Source organism: Dendrobates tinctorius, unplaced genomic scaffold, assembly GCF_039654945.1.
Source record: "Dendrobates tinctorius isolate UK_male_01 unplaced genomic scaffold, ASM3965494v1 ptg000019l, whole genome shotgun sequence".
Taxonomy (NCBI): domain Eukaryota; kingdom Metazoa; phylum Chordata; class Amphibia; order Anura; family Dendrobatidae; genus Dendrobates; species Dendrobates tinctorius.
The window spans coordinates 47111034-47133652 of record NW_027361687.1 but is presented as its reverse complement, the minus strand read 5'-3'; the positions used below and the strand labels follow the sequence as shown (position 1 = coordinate 47133652).

General features: G+C 44.9%; 1 protein-coding gene across 2 annotated transcripts in view; it reads right to left on the bottom strand.

Moving 5' to 3' along the window:
* The window catches only part of LOC141082910 (uncharacterized), a 221842-nt gene that overhangs the window by 44880 nt on the left and 154343 nt on the right, over positions 1-22619 (bottom strand). The window contains exons 1-4 of one of the 2 annotated variants that reach the window (XM_073566959.1): positions 14680-14795; positions 13797-14117; positions 11642-11668; positions 72-389 (exon numbers count right to left, since the gene is read on the bottom strand). In XM_073566959.1, coding sequence (XP_073423060.1) covers positions 72-389; positions 11642-11668; positions 13797-14117; positions 14680-14749 — 736 coding nt within the window. In that variant the 5' untranslated portion in view covers positions 14750-14795. Of the gene's footprint in view, positions 1-71; positions 390-11641; positions 11669-13796; positions 14118-14679; positions 14796-22619 lie in introns of those variants that run through there. The other variant, XM_073566960.1, reaches the window with a different exon arrangement.

Sequence of the window (22619 nt, the reverse complement as noted above, 5' to 3'; positions counted from 1 at the left end):
GCACCCAAGACATTGAGAGCCCAGATAAATCTTGTCATTATAAGGGAAAATGTAGATATTTGATTACTTACCTTTCACCCTAACATCATAATGTTTGGTACATAGGTGAACCCAGTCACCAGTGAAATGGTCTGCTCTGTAGACATGCTGATCTTTGGTAGTCAGATTAAATATCCTTAGGGATCCATCATTAGTCACAGATAATTTACCGTTATAGCTGGAATTCTGGCGATAGATAATGCCACCTGGTTGTGTAGTAACTATATGATCAATGTTATTAATGTCCCAGAATATACTTGCAATTCTGGCACGACTTGGAAGCTTCAAAGTGATATTTTCTCCAACACTATAAAAGACTTGTATAGTGTTACTGCAGGCCTCCGAAAAAGCTAGGAAAATATTGAGATGAGAAACAGGTTATTTTCTTTTTTTCTGAAATATTCACATAGAACATTAACCTAGTGCACTGCTCTAATTAAAAGTCAACAGCTAACTTTTAGTTAATCCGCTGGTTACGATAATGACACTCCACAAATATGGGTACACGTCATGTGATTCCTCCTAGCCAATGACCTAGGATCGATTCTCACCATACATTGTTAGTGAGTGGTTCATGGAGTCCTATTGACTCTTCAAAATATGTACTAATGCATTAAAAAGCTATGGACACCTTTACACTGACATTTTTTATGGTTCATTTGCAATTTTCTAAATAGTATAGATTAGAAATGCCCTGCTTTTTTTCTGCTGTATAGTTCGTGTAACTCCTTCACCTAGATGACTGTCCTGTTGCTTCAGAAAGCAGAATCCTCCAGTCTGTATCAGCTCTCGCAGTCTCTTCTCTAACTGTCAAATATAACAGCAAGGAAGAGTAGGAAATTGTGCATGGCAGATCACAGAAAGCAGAAAAGGCCAACAGCACACAAGTCTTCATGGATGGCAGATAACACAAGCTTAGCAAAGTGTAGACATGCGGAAGCGCAAACACATGGAAGTCAGAAACAGGATATGTGAGTGGCAGGCTGTGTTTTAATAGAGAGATAAGGAGTTCATGAGTAAAGAGGGTATACCAGAAATTCCTAAAGGCCCTATATGCAATAGAAAGAGGTCAGTCAAATGATGGTTCATCCATTTGTTCAGCCGACACCTATCATTCTTTACTCCTTCAAGCACAACTGAGTATGCCTGTGTTCTCTGAGAGAGCTGCTGCCATTCTTCTCTGATAGCAGCATGTCTTTCAAGACCAAAACGGTTGGCAGGCCAAAATTTTACATGCTAGATCATTGTCTTCTCCAATATCATCTGGTGGATGAGACTTGGGAGGCCCCTGTACACTTTAGACTTTTGACAGAGCCCAATGATATCAGCAAATTCAACCTATGTTAGTCTGATGTGTCTGTGTATTTTTAGCATCGGTATCTATCAGTACAAAGACAAAGAGATTAATGGGGATAGTAGTTGAGGAAACAAGTACAGAGATTAAAGCCTTTCTCAAACTTCAGTTTTTTGACGTAAGTCAAAATCCGTCAGAGTGTGAAAAAACGGATCCGTTTCCGCTTTGCCCCAAACGGATGACACAGAATCCGTTTTTTTGACGGATCCGTCTTTAGCTGATTTTTCATGAAATTTAAAGACACATGACTCTGGAAAAGGAGAGAGAGAGAGATATTTTTCCGCCAGAGCGGCATTTGGGGTTAAATTTCTGCCAAGGAAATTCTTCTGGGCATGCTCAGTGTAAAAAAGTGGATCCGTTGCCTGATTCTGTCAATTAACGGTTGGCAACGGATCCGCTGCCCATAGGTGATCATTATAATGAATGGCGGATAGCGGCGGATCCGTTGCTATCTGGTATTTTGACGCAGACAAAAAACGTTTCATTGTTCGTCCACTCAAGACAGCGGATGCCAAATTTATGGCGGATCCGTCAAAAAATGGATCCAACGGATGACCATCCGTCAAAATCAGCCGCCAATGCAATTCAATGGGAAAAAAACAGATCCGTCAAAAAAAATGGCGGATCCGTTTTTTTGCAAAACGACGGATTTTGACTGATGGCAACAAACGAAAATGTGAAACAGGCCTAAGCAAGTACATGAGAGCAAGTGAAAGCAGCAGCATTGGGAGCTGTGGGGGGGCATCAATCTCACATCCAGCATGTTTTAATGGTTGGGATCTACCCACATAAGAAAAGTCTATTAGGTTATTGCAAAAAAAGGCAAGCAGTCTAGATTGCAGCCTGAAACTCAGTGCAACTATTTTTTTAACTTAAGGTAACCACAAATATATGAAACATACTTTTTTTTTCCTCTAGGACACATTCTCTCTGAAAACTAATCAATGGTCAAAAGTTATCAATGGACCGTGAAGTCCAAATCAGCAGCTCCTAGATTCAAAAATAACCAAAAATAAGATCTGTATAGAGTTTTCATATTCTCCCCATGATCTTTGTTTTCTTTTCTAGGTCTTCCATTTTTTTCCACCATTTCAAAAGCATAGAACCATACTGATCAAACGGTTAGTAAACCACATATGATCAAGAAGTGCTTACAGATATTAGTTAAAAAAAACTTTATTTCTATGCAAAATTAAAATAAATCAAACAAACATAGACAATAATATAAAGACTAAAAAGGTTAAATCCTACAAAAAACTCAGTTATTGTCCAAACATAATTAGGTAAATAACTAACAAATTTCATTGAGATACAGATATACACGGCATAATAAATGTAACAAATAGCTAGAAAGACAAAAGCATATAGAGAGCTCATGTGTGAAGGACAACAGACGGTTAAATCACAGGGAGGGAGCAAGAGAAAAACTTTGCTATACAAAAAAAAATCCTTGGATCTGCAGTGAGGCAGAAGTTAATGCCGAGTGGCTTGCCATCTCTCCTCATCCCGATGCGCGTTTTGGAAAGGAAGAATCACGAGCAAAACTCGCATCGGGGTGAGGCGAGATGGCGGGCCACTCAGCATTTACTTTTGCGGCACTGCAAATCCAGGAAATATGTGTACGGCAGAGTTTGCAATATATCTATTGTTAGTATGTCTACATGACATTTCAGTATTAATAGCTGCCAGCACAGTTCCTATATTATTTAAATGGTGTCCTTGTTAGCTTAAATTTTTGCAATTATGCACATGCATTTTAATACTATATGGGACTATTACCTTGTCTGGCTGCAAGGGTATTCATGTCTCTATGAGAGTGGCACCAATTAGGACCCTCATTTGCACATGCTGCATCTTATATATTATATTATATTATTATTTTTAGGTTGATACAAAGATTTTTTCCTACTTTTTTCTTTGATGGCATTCCTCATGTGTGAACCTTTCTATATACTGGAATCATATATCATTTTAATTAATAAACCTGTCGGATTGCTTACAGGTTACACCTGGCTGTGTATTCATATACCTGTGCTTTTTTCTGTAATGCTTCATGCTGTCCTCTTCTTCGCTTTCAGTGGTTTGAGGCACCTTTTCAGTCTTTATATTATTGTCTGTTTGGATGATTTTTTTACATTTTGAATAGAAATAAAGTTTTTTTTTAAATTATCTAATATTTGTAAGCACTTCCTGATCATTATGCGGTTTACTTATGTGAAGTGTTGCCCAATTTCCATTGCAGGAAAATAGGCTGGGGTAGTATGATCATCATTTCAAAAACATACTGAGAAAATATTTAGCTTACACTAACAGTTGTGTGAAAATGTGTTTGCCCCGTTCCTGATTTCCTGTTCTTTTGCATGTTTGTCGCACTTAAATGTTTTGGATCACCAAGCAAATTTAAATATTAGACAAAGATAAAACAAGAAATCACAAAATGCAGTTTTTAAATGAAGGTCATTACTATGAAAATAGAAAGAAATCCCTGGGTCCCTGCGTAAAACAGTGATTGCGCCCCCCCCCTCCCCCGAAAACATATATTAACCGCCGTCTAGTCACATTCTTGGGAAACTGAGTTCAATTTCTTTAGCCACACCCAGTCCTGATTACTGCAACACCTGTTCTCAATCAAGAAATCACTTAAACAGGAGCGGCTTGACAAAGTGAAGTAGACCAAAAGATCCTCAAAAGTTAGACATCATGCAGTGATTCAAAGAAATTCTAGAACAAACGAGAGACAAAGTAATTGAGATATATCAGTCTGGAGAAGGTTATAAAGACTTTTCTAAAGCTTTAGGACTTGAATCACGGTGAGAGCTATTATCCACAAATGGCAAAAACATGGAACAGTGGTGAACCTTCCCATGAGTAGCCAGCTGACCAAAATTACTCCAAGAGGCCAGCTGTTATGATTGAGTCACCGTAGGAGGCAAAAACAGAAATACAAGCTAAGTCCAGAAAACCAGAGAAGTTGGCAACTATCAGATTGCAGACCCCTGAACCTATCAACACAACTAGCAGTAGCCGTGGGGGGTTCCTACGATGCCCTAGACCCCTCGATCACAGCCGGAGAATTAAATAGGCATAAAGAAAGAAAGGGGAAATCTAAACTGCCCCACAGCAGACCCCAAAGCAATAGGCAGCCCCCAACATATAATGACGGTGAAGCAAGATGAAAACACTAACACAGACAGAAAGATAGACTGAGCAAAGCCGGGGCCCAAAACTACCTAGATAGGAAAGGACAGGAAGGCTGCTGTCTGCAATCTGCCAAAACCCTATCAAAGACATAAGCCAACAAGCTGATATGAAAAAGACCCTGAAGCAGCTAGGCTTCAAAAACTAAATCAGCACTCAGGTATTTTCAGAAGACAGAGCTAAATGAATTCAGCACACCCCAGCAGGGAATGGCAGAAATCCAGAAAAACAAAGCAAAACAAAGTCAAAGCACAAATGCAAAAAGCCGAGCAGCAAACTTAGCTTTAGAGGAGCAGGAATTCAGACTGGTCTCCAAGGATCCCACAGAGAATCACCCGCAGGGCAGAAGGGCGTCGGCAGCCTTATATCCAGTCAGTAACTCCACTCAGCCAGTCATCATCATCAGCCTCAGGTGTTTGATAATCAGGCTCACTACCTTTCTTTACCAGAAGAGGGAGTTCCTCAGGCCTCAATAGTGAAGGGGAAAATGAACTCACAACAGTACCTCCCCCTTGAGGAGGGGTCACCGAACACTCAACCACGCCACCAGGGCGATCAGGTTGAGCCCGATGAAAGGCACGCACCAATCTTTTGACATGAATATCAGAGGCAGAGACCCCGGAATTATCCTCCTGACCATAACCCTTCCACTTAACCAAATACTGGAGTCTCCGTCTAGCCAGACGGGAATCCAGTACTTTCTCTACCTCATATTCCATGTTACCTTCAACCAATACAGGGTCTGGAGGTGCCACCCCCGGAACAACAGGTTCAACAAACCTCTTCAACAAAGATTTATGAAACACATTATGGATTTTAAATGTGACAGGAAGAGCCAAACGAAAAGAGACCAGATTAATAATCTCCACAATCTTGTAAGGTCCAATAAATCTAGGCTTAAACTTAGGAGAAGCCACCTTCATAGCAATATTTTTTGATGATAACCACACCATATCACCAACCTTAAACTGGGGACCAATGGTCCTATGTCGGTTGGAAAACCACTGGGCCTTTTCCTGGGAGAGAGATAACTTATCCACCACTTGGTCCCAGATCTGGTGCATTCTCTCCACCACAGTGTCAACCCCTGGGCAGGCAGACGGCTCCACCTGCCCTGAAGAAAATCGAGGATGAAACCCAAAGTTACAAAAAAAAGGTGACATCAAAGTGGCAGAACTAGCTCTGTTATTTAAAGCAAATTCGGCCAAGGGTAAAAATGAAACCCAATCATCCTGATCAGCGGAAATAAAACATCTCAAATATGACTCCAAGGTCTGGTTTGTTCTCTCTGTCTGCCCATTGGTCTGAGGGTGAAAAGCAGAGGAGAAGGACAACTGAATTCCCAGCCTGGAACAGAAAGTTCTCCAAAATCTAGACACAAACTGGACTCCTCTGTCAGATACAATGTTCTCAGGAATCCCGTGCAAACGAACCACCTGTTGTAAAAACAGGGGCACCAACTCAGAGGAAGACGGCAACTTAGGGAGTGGTACAAGATGAACCATCTTAGAGAACCTATCACAAATCTCCCAAATAACAGTCATCCTTTGAGAGACAGGCATATCAGAGATGAAATCCATTGAAATATGGGTCCATGGCCTCTTGGGGACAGGCAAAGGCATCAACAACCCACTAGAGCGAGAACACGATTTAGACCGGGAGCACGTCCCACAGGACTGCACAAAATTCCTGACATCACGAGACAAGGAGGGCCACCAAAAAAACTGACTCACCAGATCTCTAGTACCAAAAATACCTGGATGACCAGCCAAAGCAGAGCAATGAACTTCAGACATCAATCTCTTCTTCCACTGGTCAGGAACATACAACTTTCCACTGGGACAACGCTCAGGTTTGTCCTCCTGGAACTCTTCCAGAGCACGTCTCAAATCGGGCGAGATGGCAGAAAGAACTACCCCTTCGCCTAAGATGGTAGCAGGCTTGGTCACCACAGGAGAATCAGCAAAGAAGCTCCTAGAGAGGGCGTCTGCCTTGACATTCTTCGTTCCAGGAAGAAAAGAAACCACAAAATCAAAACGTATAAAAAACAAGGCCCACCTAGCCTGTCTAGGGTTCAAGCGCTTAGCCGACTCTAGGTAAATCAAATTCTTGTGGTCAGTGAGGACCACGACTTGATGCTTAGCTCCCTCCAACCAATGTCTCCACTCCTCAAATGCCCATTTCATGGCCAACAGTTCCCTATTCCCCACATCATAGTTACGTTCAGATGGAGAGAACTTTCGGGAAAAGAAAGCACAGGGATTCATTTTAGATGTTACAGGATCCTTTTGGGACAAAACAGCTCCTGCACCAATCTCAGAAGCATCCACCTCTACCTGGAATGGAAGTGAGACATCAGGTTGCCACAAAACCGGGGCGGAGGTGAATCTTCGCTTCAGCTCCTGAAAGGAAGAAACAGCCTCTGGAGACCAATTTAACACATCAGCACCCTTCTTAGTCAAATCAGTCAATGACTTGGCAATACTAGAAAATTTTGCTATAAATTTCCGATAAAAATTAGCAAAACCCAAAAACTTCTGGAGGGCCTTCAAAGAAGTGGGCTGAACCCAATCGTAAATGGCCTGTACCTTGGCCGGGTCCATTTCAATAGTTGACAGGGACAAAATCCCAAAAAAGAAATCCTCTGTACTCCAAAAAGGCATTTAGATCCTTTGACATACAGGGAATTCTCCCTCAAGATCCGGAACACAGTCCGAATATGTTCCACATGAGAATCCCAATCCTTGGAGAAGATCAAAATATCATCCAGATAGATAATCAAAAATTTATCGACAAAATCTCGGAAAATATCGTTCATGAAGCACTGGAAGACAGAAGAGGCATTAGTGAGCCCAAAAGGCATCACCAGGTACTCAAAATGTCCCTCCGGAGTATTAAACGCCATCTTCCATTCATCCCCATGCTTAATGCGAGTAAGATTATACGCCCCCTGAGGTCAAGCTTGGTAAACCAGCAAGCACCTTTAACTCTGGAGAATAGATCAGAAATCAGGGGTAACGGATACTGATATTTAACAGTAATTTTGTTGAGGGCACGATAATCAATACAAGGTCTTAATGATCCATCCTTTTTGGCTACAAAAAAAAAAACCGGCACCTAAGGGTGACGAGGATGGTCTAATATGACCCTTCTCCAACGCTTCCTTAATATAGGATCGCATAGCCTAGTGCTCGGGTACAGATAAATTGAAGAGCCGACCCTTGGGAAATTTACACCCCGGGCTCAGTTCAATTGCACAGTCATAACTCCTGTGAGGAGGCAGAGACGCAGACTCATTCTCACTAAATACATCATAAAAGTCCACCAAATAATCAGGAACATCATGCGACTGAGGAGAGGTGGAAAACACCGGAGCCTCACTAAAGGCACACCGACAACCCCAACTCACCACAGACACAGATTTCCAATCCAAAACTGGATTATGAATTTGTAACCAGGGAAACCCCAGAACAATAGTATCATGCAGATTATGCAACACCAAAAATCTGCAATTTTCTTGATGGTCTGGGGCGACCCGCATTACCACCTGGGTCCAAAACTGAGGTTTATTTTTAGCCAAAGGAGTAGCATCAAACCCCCTCAAAGGGATAGGCGTCTGCAGAGGTGTCATCGGAAATCCACAACGTTTAGCAAAATCCAAGTCCATTAGGTTTAGAGCTGCTCCCGAATCCACAAAAGCCTTGGCAGAAAATGTGGACAGGGAGCAGATCAGAGTAATAGCCAGAAGAAACTTAGGTTGAACACCCCCAACAGAAAACGTGTGTGCAAAGCATTTCTCTCGTTTAGGACAGACAGAAATAATATGCGAGGCATCTCCACAGAAAAAACACAACTTATTACGCCTTCTGAACTCCTGACGCTGCTCTCTGGAAAAAACTATATCACATTGCATAGGTTCAGACATTTGTTCAACAGGTGGCAACACCTCTCGTGCAGCTTTGCGTTCGCGCAAACGCCGATCAACCTGAATGGCTAATGACATAGAATCGTCAAGACCAGAGGGAACAGGAAATCCCACCATAGTATCTTTTACGGCTTCTGACAACCCCTTCCAAAAGAGAGCAGCCAAGGCATTATCATTCCAGGTAGTAAGTACTGCCCACTTTTGGAATTTTTGACAGTACAATTCTGCAGAATCACGACCCTGGTTCAATGCCAGCAGGGTCTTTTCAGCCTGATCAATGGCATTAGGTTCATCATACAACAACCCCAAGGCCTGAAAAAATGCGTTCACATTAGTCAGAATAGGATCATCTGGTTTCAAAGAAAACGCCCAATCCTGGGGATCGCCACGCAGCAAAGAGATGACAATTTTAACCTGCTGCCCGGAGCTCCCTGACGAGTTAGGCTTCAAGGCAAAAAATAATTTACAATTATTTTTGAAATTCAAAAATTTAGACTGATCCCCAAAAAATACATCAGGTGTAGGAATCTTTGGTTCAGCAGCATGTGAATGAGCAAGGTAGGCGGAAATTCCCCGCACTTCCGCAGCGAGCTGCTCCACACGATCAGACAATTGCTTTATCTACATTGAGAGAAAAAAAATTCCCCCTACGGCCTCAGAGATATAGAGGAAAAAATATACACACTTTTTTTTTTTTTTTGTACAATTCTTTCCTGCTATTGAGTACCCTAGGATCTGCGGTATGGCGGGTGATTCTGTTATGATTGAGTCACCGTAGGAGGCAAAAACAGAAATACAAGCTAAGTCCAGAAAACCAGAGAAGTTGGCAACTATCAGATTGCAGACCCCTGAACCTATCAACACAACTAGCAGTAGCCGTGGGGGGTTCCTACGATGCCCTAGACCCCTCGATCACAGCCAGAGAATTAAATAGGCCTAAAGAAAGAAAGGGGAAATCTAAACTGCCCCAGAGCAGACCCCAAAGCAATAGGCAGCCCCCAACATATAATGATGGTGAAGCAAGATGAAAACACTAACACAGACAGAAAGATAGACTGAGCAAAGCCGGGGCCCAAAACTACCTAGATAGGAAAGGACAGGAAGGCTGCTGTCTGCAATCTGCCAAAACCCTATCAAAGACATAAGCCAACAAGCTAATATGAAAAAGACCCTGAAGCAGCTAGGCTTCAAAAACTAAATCAGCACTCAGGTATTTTCAGAAGACAGAGCTAAAGGAATTCAGCACAACCCAGCAGGGAATGGCAGAAATCCAGAAAAACAAAGCAAAACAAAGTCAAAGCACAAATGCAAAAGGCCGAGCAGCAAACTTAGCTTTAGAGGAGCAGGAATTCAGACTGGTCTCCAAGGATCCCACAGAGAAATCACCCGCAGGGCAGAAGGGCGTCAGCAGCCTTATATCCAGTCAGTAACTCCACTCAGCCAGTCATCATCATCAGCCTCAGGTGTTTGATAATCAGGCTCACTACCTTTCTTTACCAGAAGAGGGAGTTCCTCGGGCCTCAGTAGTGAAGGGGAAAATGAACTCACAACAGCCAGCGATGACTCATCCAAGAGGTCACAAAAGATCCCACAACAACATCCTAACAACTGCAAGCCTCACTTGCCTCAGTTAAGATCAGTGTTTATGACTCCACCATAAGAAAGAGACTGGGCAAAAATGGCCTGAATGGCAGAGTTCCAAGGCATAAACCACTGCTGAGCAATAAGAACATAAAGGTTCATCTCAGTTTTACAGAAAACATCTTGATGATCACCAAGACTTTTGTGAGAAAACTCTTTGGACTAACGAGACAAAAGTTTAACTTTTTGGGAGGCGCAAGTCCCATTACATGTGGCGTAGAAGTCACACAGACTTTCAAAAAAGGAACATCATACAACAGTACAATATGATGGTGGTAGTGTGATGGTTTGGGCTGTTTGTTGCTTCAGGATCTGGAAGACTTGCTGTGATAAATGAAACCATGAATTCTGCTGACTTCCAAAAAATCCTGAAGGAGAATGTCCGACCATCTGTTCCTGACCTCAAGCTGAAGTGCACATGGATTATGCAACAAGGCAATGATCCAAAACACACCTGCAAGTCCACCTCTAAATGGCTTAAGAATAACAAAATTTAGACTTTGGAGTGGCTTAGTCAAAGTCCTGACCTTAGTTCGATTGAGATACTGTAGCGTGACCTTAAAAAGGCGATTCATAATCGGAAACTCTCAAATGTGGCTGAATTACAACAATTCTGCAAAGATGATTGGGCCAAAATTCCTCCAGAGCGTTGTAAAAGACTCATTGCCAGTTATCGGAAATGCTTGATTGCAGTTGTTGCTTCTAAAGGCCCTTTTACATTTAGCGATGCACCAGCGATCCAACCAGCGATCCGACCCGGTCAGGATCGCTGGTGCATCGCTAAATGATCGCTAGTGAGCTTTCATACAGAAAGATCTCACAGCGATGCAGCAGCGACGCAGCGCACGATACTTACCATTCACACACAGCGATCCTGGCGTCCTCCCGCCCGCCTCCACGCGTCGCTGGACGTCACAGCAGGAAGCCCAGCAGGAAGCAGACGACGAGAAATGGAGCCGGACATTCTCGCGCGATCAGCGATGAACAGCGGGGGAGCCGGTCGCTGGTAAGTATCACACATAGCGATATCGCTAGCAATATCGCTATAACGTCACAAAACCAGTGACGTTTTAGCGATATTGCTAGCGATATTGCTTAGTGTAAAACCCCCTTAAGGGTAGCCCAACCAGTTATTAGGTTTAGGGGACAATCACTTTTTCACACAGGGCCTCAGTAAGTTTGGATTTCTTTTTCCCTTAATAATGAAGACCTTCATTTATAAACTGCATGTTGTGATTACTTGTGTTAGCTTTTTTAATATTTACATTTGTTTGGTGATCTCAGACATTTATGTGTGACAAACATGCAAAAGAATAGGAAATCATGAAGGGGCAAACATTTTTTCACTCAACTGTAAGTGACCCCAAATATGTTCATGTTTTCAGAAAATGAAATTTTGAGTCCCACTGGGGACAGGGACTGACATGATGACTATATGTCTACACATTGCTAGATGTTGGTGATATAAATAAATAACTACTTACGAACACTCGGAGAATTTCCAGCAGGTGCTAGAAGCAGAAGAAACAAAGGTTAGAGTTGTTATTGCTCTGAAAACAAAAAGTTTTTATCATATATAACAAAAGTTTGGATGAATCAGCATATACTATATTTCCTTATTTTTCAAAGTGGTCCCATTAGTATAAGACCTTGTTAATACATCCTGAAAAATTACCTGTGGTCTGATAGTTGTCAATTGGTCACTAGATGAGTCATTTCGCTATCTCATTCCGGCTATTATTCCACTACCTTCCTTAAAGTGCTGCTATCCCCTCTCCCCGAATATCATGGCAACCACTCGTAACTCATTTTTCTTATTTAGCTGTGTATATATCCTTCACTGGTACCTCTGTTTCCAAACACTTACCCTGATGAAGCTATGATTCACGCATGGGGTGTCTGGGCTGATCTGCATTATGTTCTTCTATCGGTGATATGATCTATTTTCAGATATTTGACTTCCTATGAGGGTTATTTTTTACTCCTATTCTGCTATTTTTTGTGATGGCCCAATTTGGGCACCAGTGGTTAAAGTGACACCTCTATTTTGTGGCATCAACTTCTTTATCTACTGACAGTAATGTGTGCCTTATTGAATATATTTCCATATTGTACTGCATTTACTTTTGCTTGATTTTCTTTATGGCAGTGATCCCCAACCTTTCTGACCTTGAGAGCCACATTCAGCTTAGAGAGAGAGTCGCAAGCCACATTCTGCTCCCTCCTCCCTCAAAGTAGTGTCATCCAAAGCCCCCATTATAGGTATTATCATAACCAAAGCTTTACCACATAGATTACTCCAAAGAAGTACACTGAGATCCAGGGGTTGCTCCCACAATATCCCCATTCAGTATTCTCCCATGAAGGACTCCCAACACACTGTCGCATCCAGCTTCAAGAACCTCCACTAACATATAGTATCATTCTCCAGCGTACCATACCTAAATCATCTCTAAACCCCAAGACAGTATATGTGCATCCAGATCTGCACTTTTGTGCAGGGCTACTCACAAAATTCACAATTTTGAGATGTTCTCTTAATACCTGTTTGCTAGACATGGAGCTAATGTACCAAGCTGGCAGACAGTCACGAGCCACAATTCATGGGACCGCAAGCCACATGTGGCTCCCGAGCTACAGGGTGGGGACCCCTGCTCTATAGACACTGATGCCAATTATATTATATTTGGGTGCCACATTATAGGTCTACATTTTCTATACCTTGAAGCATAATTGTATTGGATATATATCATTGTTCCTTATACATCTGGCCCATCATTGCTAGGAGTTGTGTTATATATGTGCTTATGCTGTAACCTGTAGTGACCATAATTGTCACCCATATTTTGCATTTTATTATATGGGTTTAAGATTTTGTATTTGTTTTTAATGGTTTTAAGTATGCAGTATTAATAAAATTACTCTTATTGTACATTCCTAGGTGTGTGCATCACTATTGTACTTCTTTACTTTTTTCTTTCCTTGCTCATTATTGGTGCACGATGGCACACCCTATTGTATTACCCAGGCTGTCTATATTTCTTTTGACACTCAGTTGGTAGTTGTCAATTGGGTCACATAATATAATCCAGAATGTCTATTGATGTCAATGATTGACCATTTAATGCATGATCAAGTCAACGCAAGATGCACACCTTGTTCCCATCATCTTATGGAACTGTTCCAGAAAATACAGAAATACAGTGTGTCCGTAAAGTCATGGAGCGCTTTTACAGTTCACATTTTGGTGCCTTTTTTTCTGGCCTAATCATTTCAGACCTGTTTATGAGGAGAGATAACAAGAACCAATCAAACAACACAAACTCATTTAAGCTGTTGCTGAGCCACCATCAGATTAACCCCTGATAAACTGAACTCTGATTAATACACTGCCATGTCTGTGACATCATGCAACCACAAGTTTGGATGTGTGTAGGACAACAAATGGAGCCCACATCGAACTGCACTGAACAGGTATGAAACTGGGAGAATTTTTCTTTTCTTTGGAGCAGATTTCACATTTCTATCGTCTTTTGATGCTTTCCAGTGACTGGTCAAAAGTGCACCATGACTTTACGGACACACTGTATGTTGTTTTGTCCCATAACAGTTAGACATTGTCAAATCTTTATATCTTACCATCAGTTATGACATCATAAAGTTGTACGCACAGATACCTCTGGTTCTCATCAAATATCTCAGCTCTGTAGATCTGTCTATCTGTGGCTGTCAACCTTGAAATTTCTAAAGAACCATCAATGGAGCTGGAGAGTCTTCCAGCATACTTGTAGCTATACTTTTCCAGCTGTAATGGTTGTCCAGGTCTTGTGATCGCAATGATATGCTGTTCAAAGTTCCAATTGATATTAGACAATCGAGCTTGAGTCTGACTAACTTGTAGTATGGCGTCTTCCCCTTCATCAAAAGTAAGCAACTCTGCAGGTCCATCACAGGTAACATCTAGGATTAAAACAGGTAATAAGACCTATGTGTAGGCTTTAAGTTAACCAGAAATTGCACCAATGGTCTACAGTTCTGTTCTAAAACATGTAGAATAAGAAGGGTAGTCTACTTTGGACAATCACTTATTGTTAAAAGTGATATTCTGAGACCAGAAAAGGGCAACAGTGACCTGTATGAATGTAAGGATTTCATAGCATAATGTTTTCAAATTAGTTTTCTAAACTAGACAATCTTTTAATGTTGGTACTTCCAGGATAATTACTCAATGGAGAGAATTGTGTTAAGCGGGCAGCAGCATGCAAAATAAAAAAAAACAAATGCCAATTTACGGTACTTCCAGAATATATTACTCAAATATACATGTGACATGTGGAAGTCACACCACCAACTTTTTTCTCTAAAACAACATATGTGCTGAAATTTCTAAGAGCTGCTCGTTTACATTACCCAATCTTACAAATCCTTGGTTGACCCATGAAAGACTTCACAGAGGAGACAACTAAACACAGATAAATAAAATGAGACACAAGAAAGTAAATTCTAACAAATTGAAACTCACTTAACTGTGTAAAAACAAAAGGAATCCAACAGAAGACCAAGAAGACTCTCGTTACTCTTTCGTGCGACATCTCTGACTTTCAGGAATGGTTGAGAAAGCTTTACTTCCCTTTTAAATATATTCCACAACTAAACACTAACACAATATCCCCCTTTTCTATATATATCCAGTTTCAACACCCACTGTTGCTAAGGTAAACCAACCAAATGTTGTTAGTAAATGATTAGGAAAGTGCAATGTGTGTCTGAGACCACTGGCCCAAAAGGCTGGCTCAGGCACACTTGGCACAAGCCACTCCATCTGCAAGTTCCAGAAAAAATCCCAATACCCTTGTTATCCTATACAGGGATCTGGTTTTAGAATAGGACCCAGTGGAATGCTAGGGTTGTCTTTCAAAATATCCAGGTGACAAAATTTAGAGAGTCACAACCTTCATAAAAAAGATGGCCATGCAAGAGATAGAAACATTTAAATAGGGTCTTCACATACTGTATTTCCGTAACTTCCATTTGTGTTGTTTTTGGACAAATATGGATAATGTGCTTCTGTGTTGTTCTGTGTCTAAACCAAAACCCAAAACTAAACATTCAATGAGTACAGCATAGGTACCCTAACTCCAAAAAGTCTGCTCTATACTGTAGTTATCAATAGCCTATAACGAGTTATCATGTTTTCCTTAAGAAAAGGTTCACCTTACAAGATTTGGAAACACATTAGATGACTGTCCAACTGTTCATCAAGGAGACATCTTGGCCATCTCTCTCATACACAAGAGCTCTGGCTTGGCTGAATGCTCATATTCTCTATGAGAAAGCCACCCCTGGATAAGTCTAGGTGAACAATTATATCGGCAATCCAAAATTTGACTTGCCAAATCGATATTTCCCTCCACAATAAATTGTACAGGGCTCCCTTTCAGGTTAGGTTGTTGGTTGACACTAATCTAATATCTATAAGGGACATAAAGGCTTGTCGATATTTCCTAAATCCATTTTTGTTTATAAGCGTGCTTCTGTCTTGTCATTCGACTAACATGAATCTGAACATTAAGTTAGCAACAGCTTTCAACAAAAAGTTTGGTCCTCTAGAGATAGAAACTTCTGAGATAAGGCTCTCATATGATTCTGTAACTCCCTTGTTGTCTCCATTCTTCATAAACTCTATATTCTGCTGCATCTTGGACACAATACAGTATATCCCTATCGCATGGCTCATTAAAGGAGTTGTTCCACCAGGTTGAGCCCATTACAAAGGATTCATAAGAAGATACTGACTGTATAGTGCCTGTTGTGACGACTCCTGGAGTGGACCCTCTGGGTCGTGGCACCAACCCTCCCAGGGCGAGCTGACCTAGTGAAGACCACCCCCTATACAGGGAGTGTCAGGGGCAAGCCCCAGGAGGTGAGGTACCACGACTGCTGGCACCAGGCGGCCGGCTCACAGGAGACACGAGTGGGTGTGTCTGCAGGAACGTGTAAAGCGTGGACATGGGAACACGTGGTATACAGAGACTTCATACGTCCGGGTGTGAGTGAAGCAGGATGCGTGCAAGGAGCACGTCAGAGCAATGAGTCAGGCAGCAGGTGTGTCAGGAGGTGTAACAGAGTACAGGAGCAGGGTGTGTGCCAGAGGGCACAACTGAGCATAAGACAGAGTGCAGGATTGGAACATGTGCCAGGAGGCACAACTGAGTAAGAGACAGAGTACAAGATCAGAGCATGTGCCAGGAGGCACAACTGAGTATGAGACAGAGCACAGGATCAGAGTGTGTGCCAGGAGGCACAACTAAGTACAAGACAGAGCACAGGGTCAGAGCGTGTGCCAGGAGGCACAACCGAGTACAAGGCAGAGTGCAGGTTCAGAGCGTGTGCCAAGAGGCACAACCGAGTACAAGGCAGAGTGCAGGTTCAGAGCGGGTGCCAAGAGGCACAACAGAGTGCAAGGCAGGGGACCCGAATACAGCGCACAGCCAGGCAGAGACACGGCAGACCAAGCCAGGAAGCACAACAATAATCAGGCACCTCCCCTAGGAAGAGGTATCCTGATATAGCACATGATCACGAGAGCTTCTGGGTCAAGTCCTCCAGTACCATAGAGAGGACTGACCTGGAGACCGAACTGAGAAAAGCGCGCAAGCGCAGACATAACATGAAGGACACAGGGACCTAGGTACGAGAGGTGCGCGTGCGCACTCGGCGGGACCCCCGGAGTGACCGCGGCTCCGGAAGAGATGACGTCGGGGTTGAGGTCCCGCCCCCAGGTGAGCGCGGCATGACAGTACCCCCCCTTTACGCCCCCTCTTTCTAAAACTGGAGAGGAACTTAGACAAAATCTGGGGTGCGTGGATATTCTCCCTGGGCTCCCATGACCTCTCCTCGGGGCCAAAACCCATCCAATCGATCAAGAACATGGTTCTCCCTCTTACCTTCTTCATGGCCAAAATGTCATTCACCTCAAACTCATCCCCCAAGCCAACAGGCTGGGTTGTGTGGCCTGGAGAAGGATGAAATCGGTTAAGAACCACAGGTTTAAGGAGAGACACATGGAAGGAATTGGGAATACGGAGTGAAGGAGGCAGCTTCAATTTGTAAGCAACATCGTTAATCCGCCTGAGGACCTCAAAAGGACCAATGTAACGGGGACCCAGTTTGTAAGATGGTACCTTAAGGCGGACGTATTTGGTGGAGAGCCACACCTTGTCACTAGGGAGAAATGGAGGAACGTCCAGGCGCCTCTTGTCAGCGTGTAATTTCATTCTGTCCCGTGCTTTCTCGAGATCGGTTTTGGTCTGCTGCCATACCCTGGAGAACTCCACAGACAGAGAATCGGCAGCAGGTACCCCCCAAGACAGGAAGTACCGGTAGAGGCACATTGGGATGCTGTCCAAAGACGATGAAGAAAGGAGACTCGGTAGACGATTCACTGGAGTGATTATTGTAGGCGAACTCAGCCCAAGGAAGTAGACCGACCCAGTCATTCTGATGAGCATTAGAAAAATGCCGGAGGTAGGATGTAAGGATCTGGTTGGTACGTTCCACCTGCCCATTGGTTTGGGGGTGATAGGCGGAAGAGAAATCCAATGACACTTTGAGTCCGCATAGAGCTCTACAGAACCGAGAGGTGAATTGGACCCCTCTGTCTGACACGATGTGCTGGGGGAAGCCGTGAATCCTGAAGATATGGGAAATGAAGATCTTCGCCAAGTCAGGAGCAGAGGGTAGTCCGGAAAGAGGAATGAAGTGGGCCATCTTTGAAAATCGGTCTACAACCACCAAGACCACAGTACAACCAGAAGAACAAGGCAGATCAGTAATGAAATCCATGGCTATGTGCTGCCATGGAGCCGACGGAACGGGAAGCGGGAGCAGAAGACTAGAGGGTGGTTGTCTGGGTATCTTGTTCTGGGCACAGGGCGGGCAAGATGCCACAAAGTCTTTAACATCTTGGGAGAGTGAAGGCCACCAATAATAGCGAGAGATTAAGTCCAAAGTCTTTTGGACACCAACATGGCCGGCAATCTTGGATGAATGTCCCCAATTTAACACTCATTTTCGGTTTTTCTCAGCCACAAAGGTTCTTCCCGGAGGTAACGTGGTTAACTTGACAGGAGCCACGGTAATTACTTTTGATGGATCAATGATAAGAGAGGGTTCCTCCTCTGCATCAGACGACATGAATGATCTTGACAACGCATCCGCTCTAATGTTTTTATCGCCGGGCCGAAAATGTAGTTCAAAGACAAAGCGGGCGAAGAATAGGGACCACCTGGCTTGCCGAGGATTGAGCCTCTGTGCGGAATGGAGGGCCAAGCCTTTGGGTTAGCTCCCTTGCAGATAAGGGACGAGATAGGACGAACTAACGAGGAGAAATGAGGAACGAACTGTCGGTAGTAGTTCGCAAAACCAAGGAAGCATTGGATTGCCTTCACCCCATGGGGCTGTGGCCAATCGAGGACGGCGGACACCTTTGCCGTATCCATGCGTAGACCTGATTCTGAGATAATGTACCCCAAGAATGGCAGGGACGTTTGCTCGAAGGCACATTTCTCGAGCTTGGCATAAGGGCGGTTCTCCCTCAGGCGCTGAAGGACTTGACGCACGTTCTTTCTGTGGGCGGAGAGGTCTGGAGAAAAAACGAGGATGTCATCCAGATAGACTACCACGCAGGAGTACAGCATATCCCGGAAGACATCATTCACGAACTTCTGGGACACCGCTGGGGCATTGCAGAGGCCGAAGGGCATGACCAAGTACTCGTAGTGACCATCTCTGGTGTTAAAGGCGGTCTTCCACTCATTACCGGAACAAACGCGGATCAAGTTGTAGGCCCCACGAAGATCCAGTTTGGTGAAAATTCGAGCTCCTCTAAGCCGGTCAAAGAGTTCCGGGATCAATGGCAATGGGTACTTGTTCTTGACCGTGATATCGTTCCTGCCTCGGTAGTCTATGCAAGGATGGAGGGAGCCGTCCTTCTTTTTGACAAAGAAAAATCCTGCTCCCGCGGGCTCTCGCAAGGTTCTCCTGGATATATTCAGACATAGCTTGGGTTTCAGCAGGGGATAGCGGATATCTTCTACCCCTGGGTGGCGTAGAACCATTAATGAGGTCAATCGGACAGTCATATGGCCGATGGAGGGGCAGAGTCTCGGCCTCCTTCTTGTCGAAGACATCTGCAAAGGACCAGTAAGCCGACGGCAGACCTGTAGGTGCCGGAGATGGACAGGCAGAGTTCATCGGATGGATGGGCAACAGGCACTTCAGGCACTTCTCCTGACAGGACGGTCCCCAACGGAGTATCTCGCCCGACCGCCAGTCCAGGGTTGGCTCATGAGTCTGTAGCCAAGGGAGACCTAGAAGAAGCGTGTGAGACATGGTAGACAAGACGAGGAAGGAGATCTTCTCCCGGTGCAGGGCTCTGATCTGCAGCTCGATGTCTTCGGTGGCCTGGGTAACGGTCTCCTGCATGGACGTACCATTGCCCGAAACTATCGACTGAGGAGTGTCCAGGGATCTGACAGGAATCCGGTATTTTTTAACCACCTCGAGTGTGATAAAATTCCCCTCCGCGCCAGAATCCAGAAAAGCCTTCTCAGAATAACGCTTGGCACCGAGATTTAATAACACGGACACGAGCAGGGGAGGAGAGGGATCACGTACACCTAGGGAGGCCTCTCCTACCAACCCTAGGCGGAGAAGTTTCCCGGCTTCTTGGGGCAGGAACGAAGGAGGTGAGAGGAGCTCCTCTCTCTGGTTGATTCACGGGCACGTTCCTGAAACCGCAGGTCAATGCGTGTCGCCAGAGAGATCAGATCCTCTAAAGAGGTGGGAGTATCCCGACCTGCCAGTTCGTCTTTGATCCGACCGGACAGGCAACGCCAAAAGATCCCTACGAGAGCCTCGTTGTTCCAACCGAGTTTGGAGGGCAAGGTACGAAAACGGATGGCATACTGTCCCACCGGTAGCGTACCCTGATGGAGGTTAAAGAGAGACTCGGTGGTAGAGGCCAGCCGACCCGGCTCGTCGAACACCTTGCGGTAGGTGTCCAAAAAGGTGGAAAGCTGAGAGACGAGTAGGTCATTGCGCTCCCAGAGGGGGTTCACCCATGCTAACGCCTCCCCCTCTAAGTGCGAAACAATAAAGGCAATTTGGGCGCGCTCAGTGGGATAGTGCTGCGGCAAAAGCTCAAAATGTAACCGGCATTGGTTCAGAAACCCTCGACACAACTTAGGGTCCCTGCTATATCGGGGTGGCTTGCCGAGGCGCGGCAGCGGGTGCGGGGCCGAGGAATGGGCAGAAACGGCTTGTATGGAAAGAAGCCGACTGTCAACCGACGCCATATAGTTGAGGATATGGACCTGGGTGTCGCTTTGCTGTGTGAGTTCTTGCTGGAGTCTGGCCAGCTGGGAAGCACTCCCAGGGTCAGAGGACTGCATGGCCGACAAACAGGACTCCATGGATTTCAGAGAGGACATGATCCTGGTCTGACTCTCCCGTAGGAACACCAGTTCCTTTTGGACGGAGGCGGTGGTACCAGCGGGGTCCATGGCCTGATTATACTGTGATGACTCCTGGAGTGGACCCTCTGGGTCGTGGCACCAACCCTCCCAGGGCGAGCTGACCTAGTGAAGACCACCCCCTATACAGGGAGTGTCAGGGGCAAGCCCCAGGAGGTGAGGTACCACGACTGCTGGCACCAGGAGGCCGGCTCACAGGAGACACGAGTGGGTGAGTGTGTCTGCAGGAACGTGTAAAGCGTGGACACGGGAACACGTGATATACAGAGACTTCGTACGTCCGGGTGTGAGTGAAGCAGGATGCGTGCAAGGAGCACGTCAGAGCACTGAGTCAGGCAGCAGGTGTGCCAGGAGGTGTAACAGAGTACAGGAGCAGGGTGTGTGCCAGAGGGCACAACTGAGCATAAGACAGAGTGCAGGATTGGAATGTGTGCCAGGAGGCACAACTGAGTAAGAGACAGAGTACAGGATCAGAGCATGTGCCAGGAGGCACAACTGAGTATGAGACAAGGCACAGGGTCCTAGTGTATGCCAGGAGGCACAACTGAGTATAAGACAGAGCACAGGATCAGAGCGTGTGCCAGGAGGCACAACCGAGTAGAAGGCAGAGTGCAGGTTCAGAGCGGGTGCCAAGAGGCACAACAGAGTGCAAGGCAGGGGACCCGAATACAGCGCACAGCCAGGCAGAGACACGGCAGACCAAGCCAGGAAGCACAACAATAATCAGGCACCTCCCCTAGGAAGAGGTAGCCTGATATAGCACATGATCACGAGAGGTCAAGTCCTCCAGTACCATAGAGAGGACTGCCCTGGAGACCAAATTGAGAAAAGCGCGCAAGCGCAGACATAACATGAAGGATACAGGGACCTAGGTACGAGAGGTGCGCGTGTGCACCGGCGGGACCCCCGGAGTGACCGCGGCTCCGGAAGAGATGACGTCGGGGCCGAGGTCCCGCCCCCAGGTGAGCACGGCGTGACACCTGTACAGAAGAAATGTGGAATTACACCATTTTAAGTGAACGGACATATACAGTATGTGATAATGGTCATAATGAGTCCTCCAGAATTTTGTGTGGTTCTCCACAGAGGCATCAAGGGGGAGACCTTAGTGAGACTTCCCATATCTGGTTTTCCAGCAGCATACCTTCATTATCTTAAATCATCTTGGCATTCCACACCCTGTTGTCACAATATACAGTGGGGAAATAAGTATTTGATACACTGCCAATTTTGAAACTGTTCCCACCTACAAAGAATAGAGAGGTCTGTAATTTTTATCGTAGGTGCACTTCAACTTCCTGGTATGCATGGCTTAAAAAAGTGAAAAAAAGTATATTTTAAAAAATCAGAAAATAATAAAATATATATACATCGTATAAGAAACTGTGAAATCTTATTGACTTGAGTATAAGCCTGGTATGCATGGCCCCCTCATCCCTATCCTGGTAGGCATGGCCTTCTCATCCCCATCCTTGTATGCATGGCCCCCTCATCCCCATTCTGGTATGCATGGCCCCCTCCTCCTAATCCTGGCATACATAGCCCCCTCATCCCCATCATTGTATGCATACCCCCCTCATCCCTATCCTGGTATGCATTGTCTCCTCATACCTATCCTGGTATGCATGGCCTCCTCATCCCTATCCTGGTATGCATGGCCCCCTCATCCCTATCCTGGTATGCATGGTCCCCTCATTCCTATATTGGTATGCATGGCCTCCTCATCCCTATCCTGGTATGCATGGCCCCTTCATCCCTATCCTGGTACGCATGATCGCCTCATCTCTATCCTGGTATGCATGGCGCCCTCATCCCTATCCTGGTATGCATGGCCTCCTCATCCCTAACCTGGCCTGCATGGCACCCTCATCCTCATTCTGGCATGCATGGCTCCTCATCCCTATCCTGGTATGCATAACACCCTCAT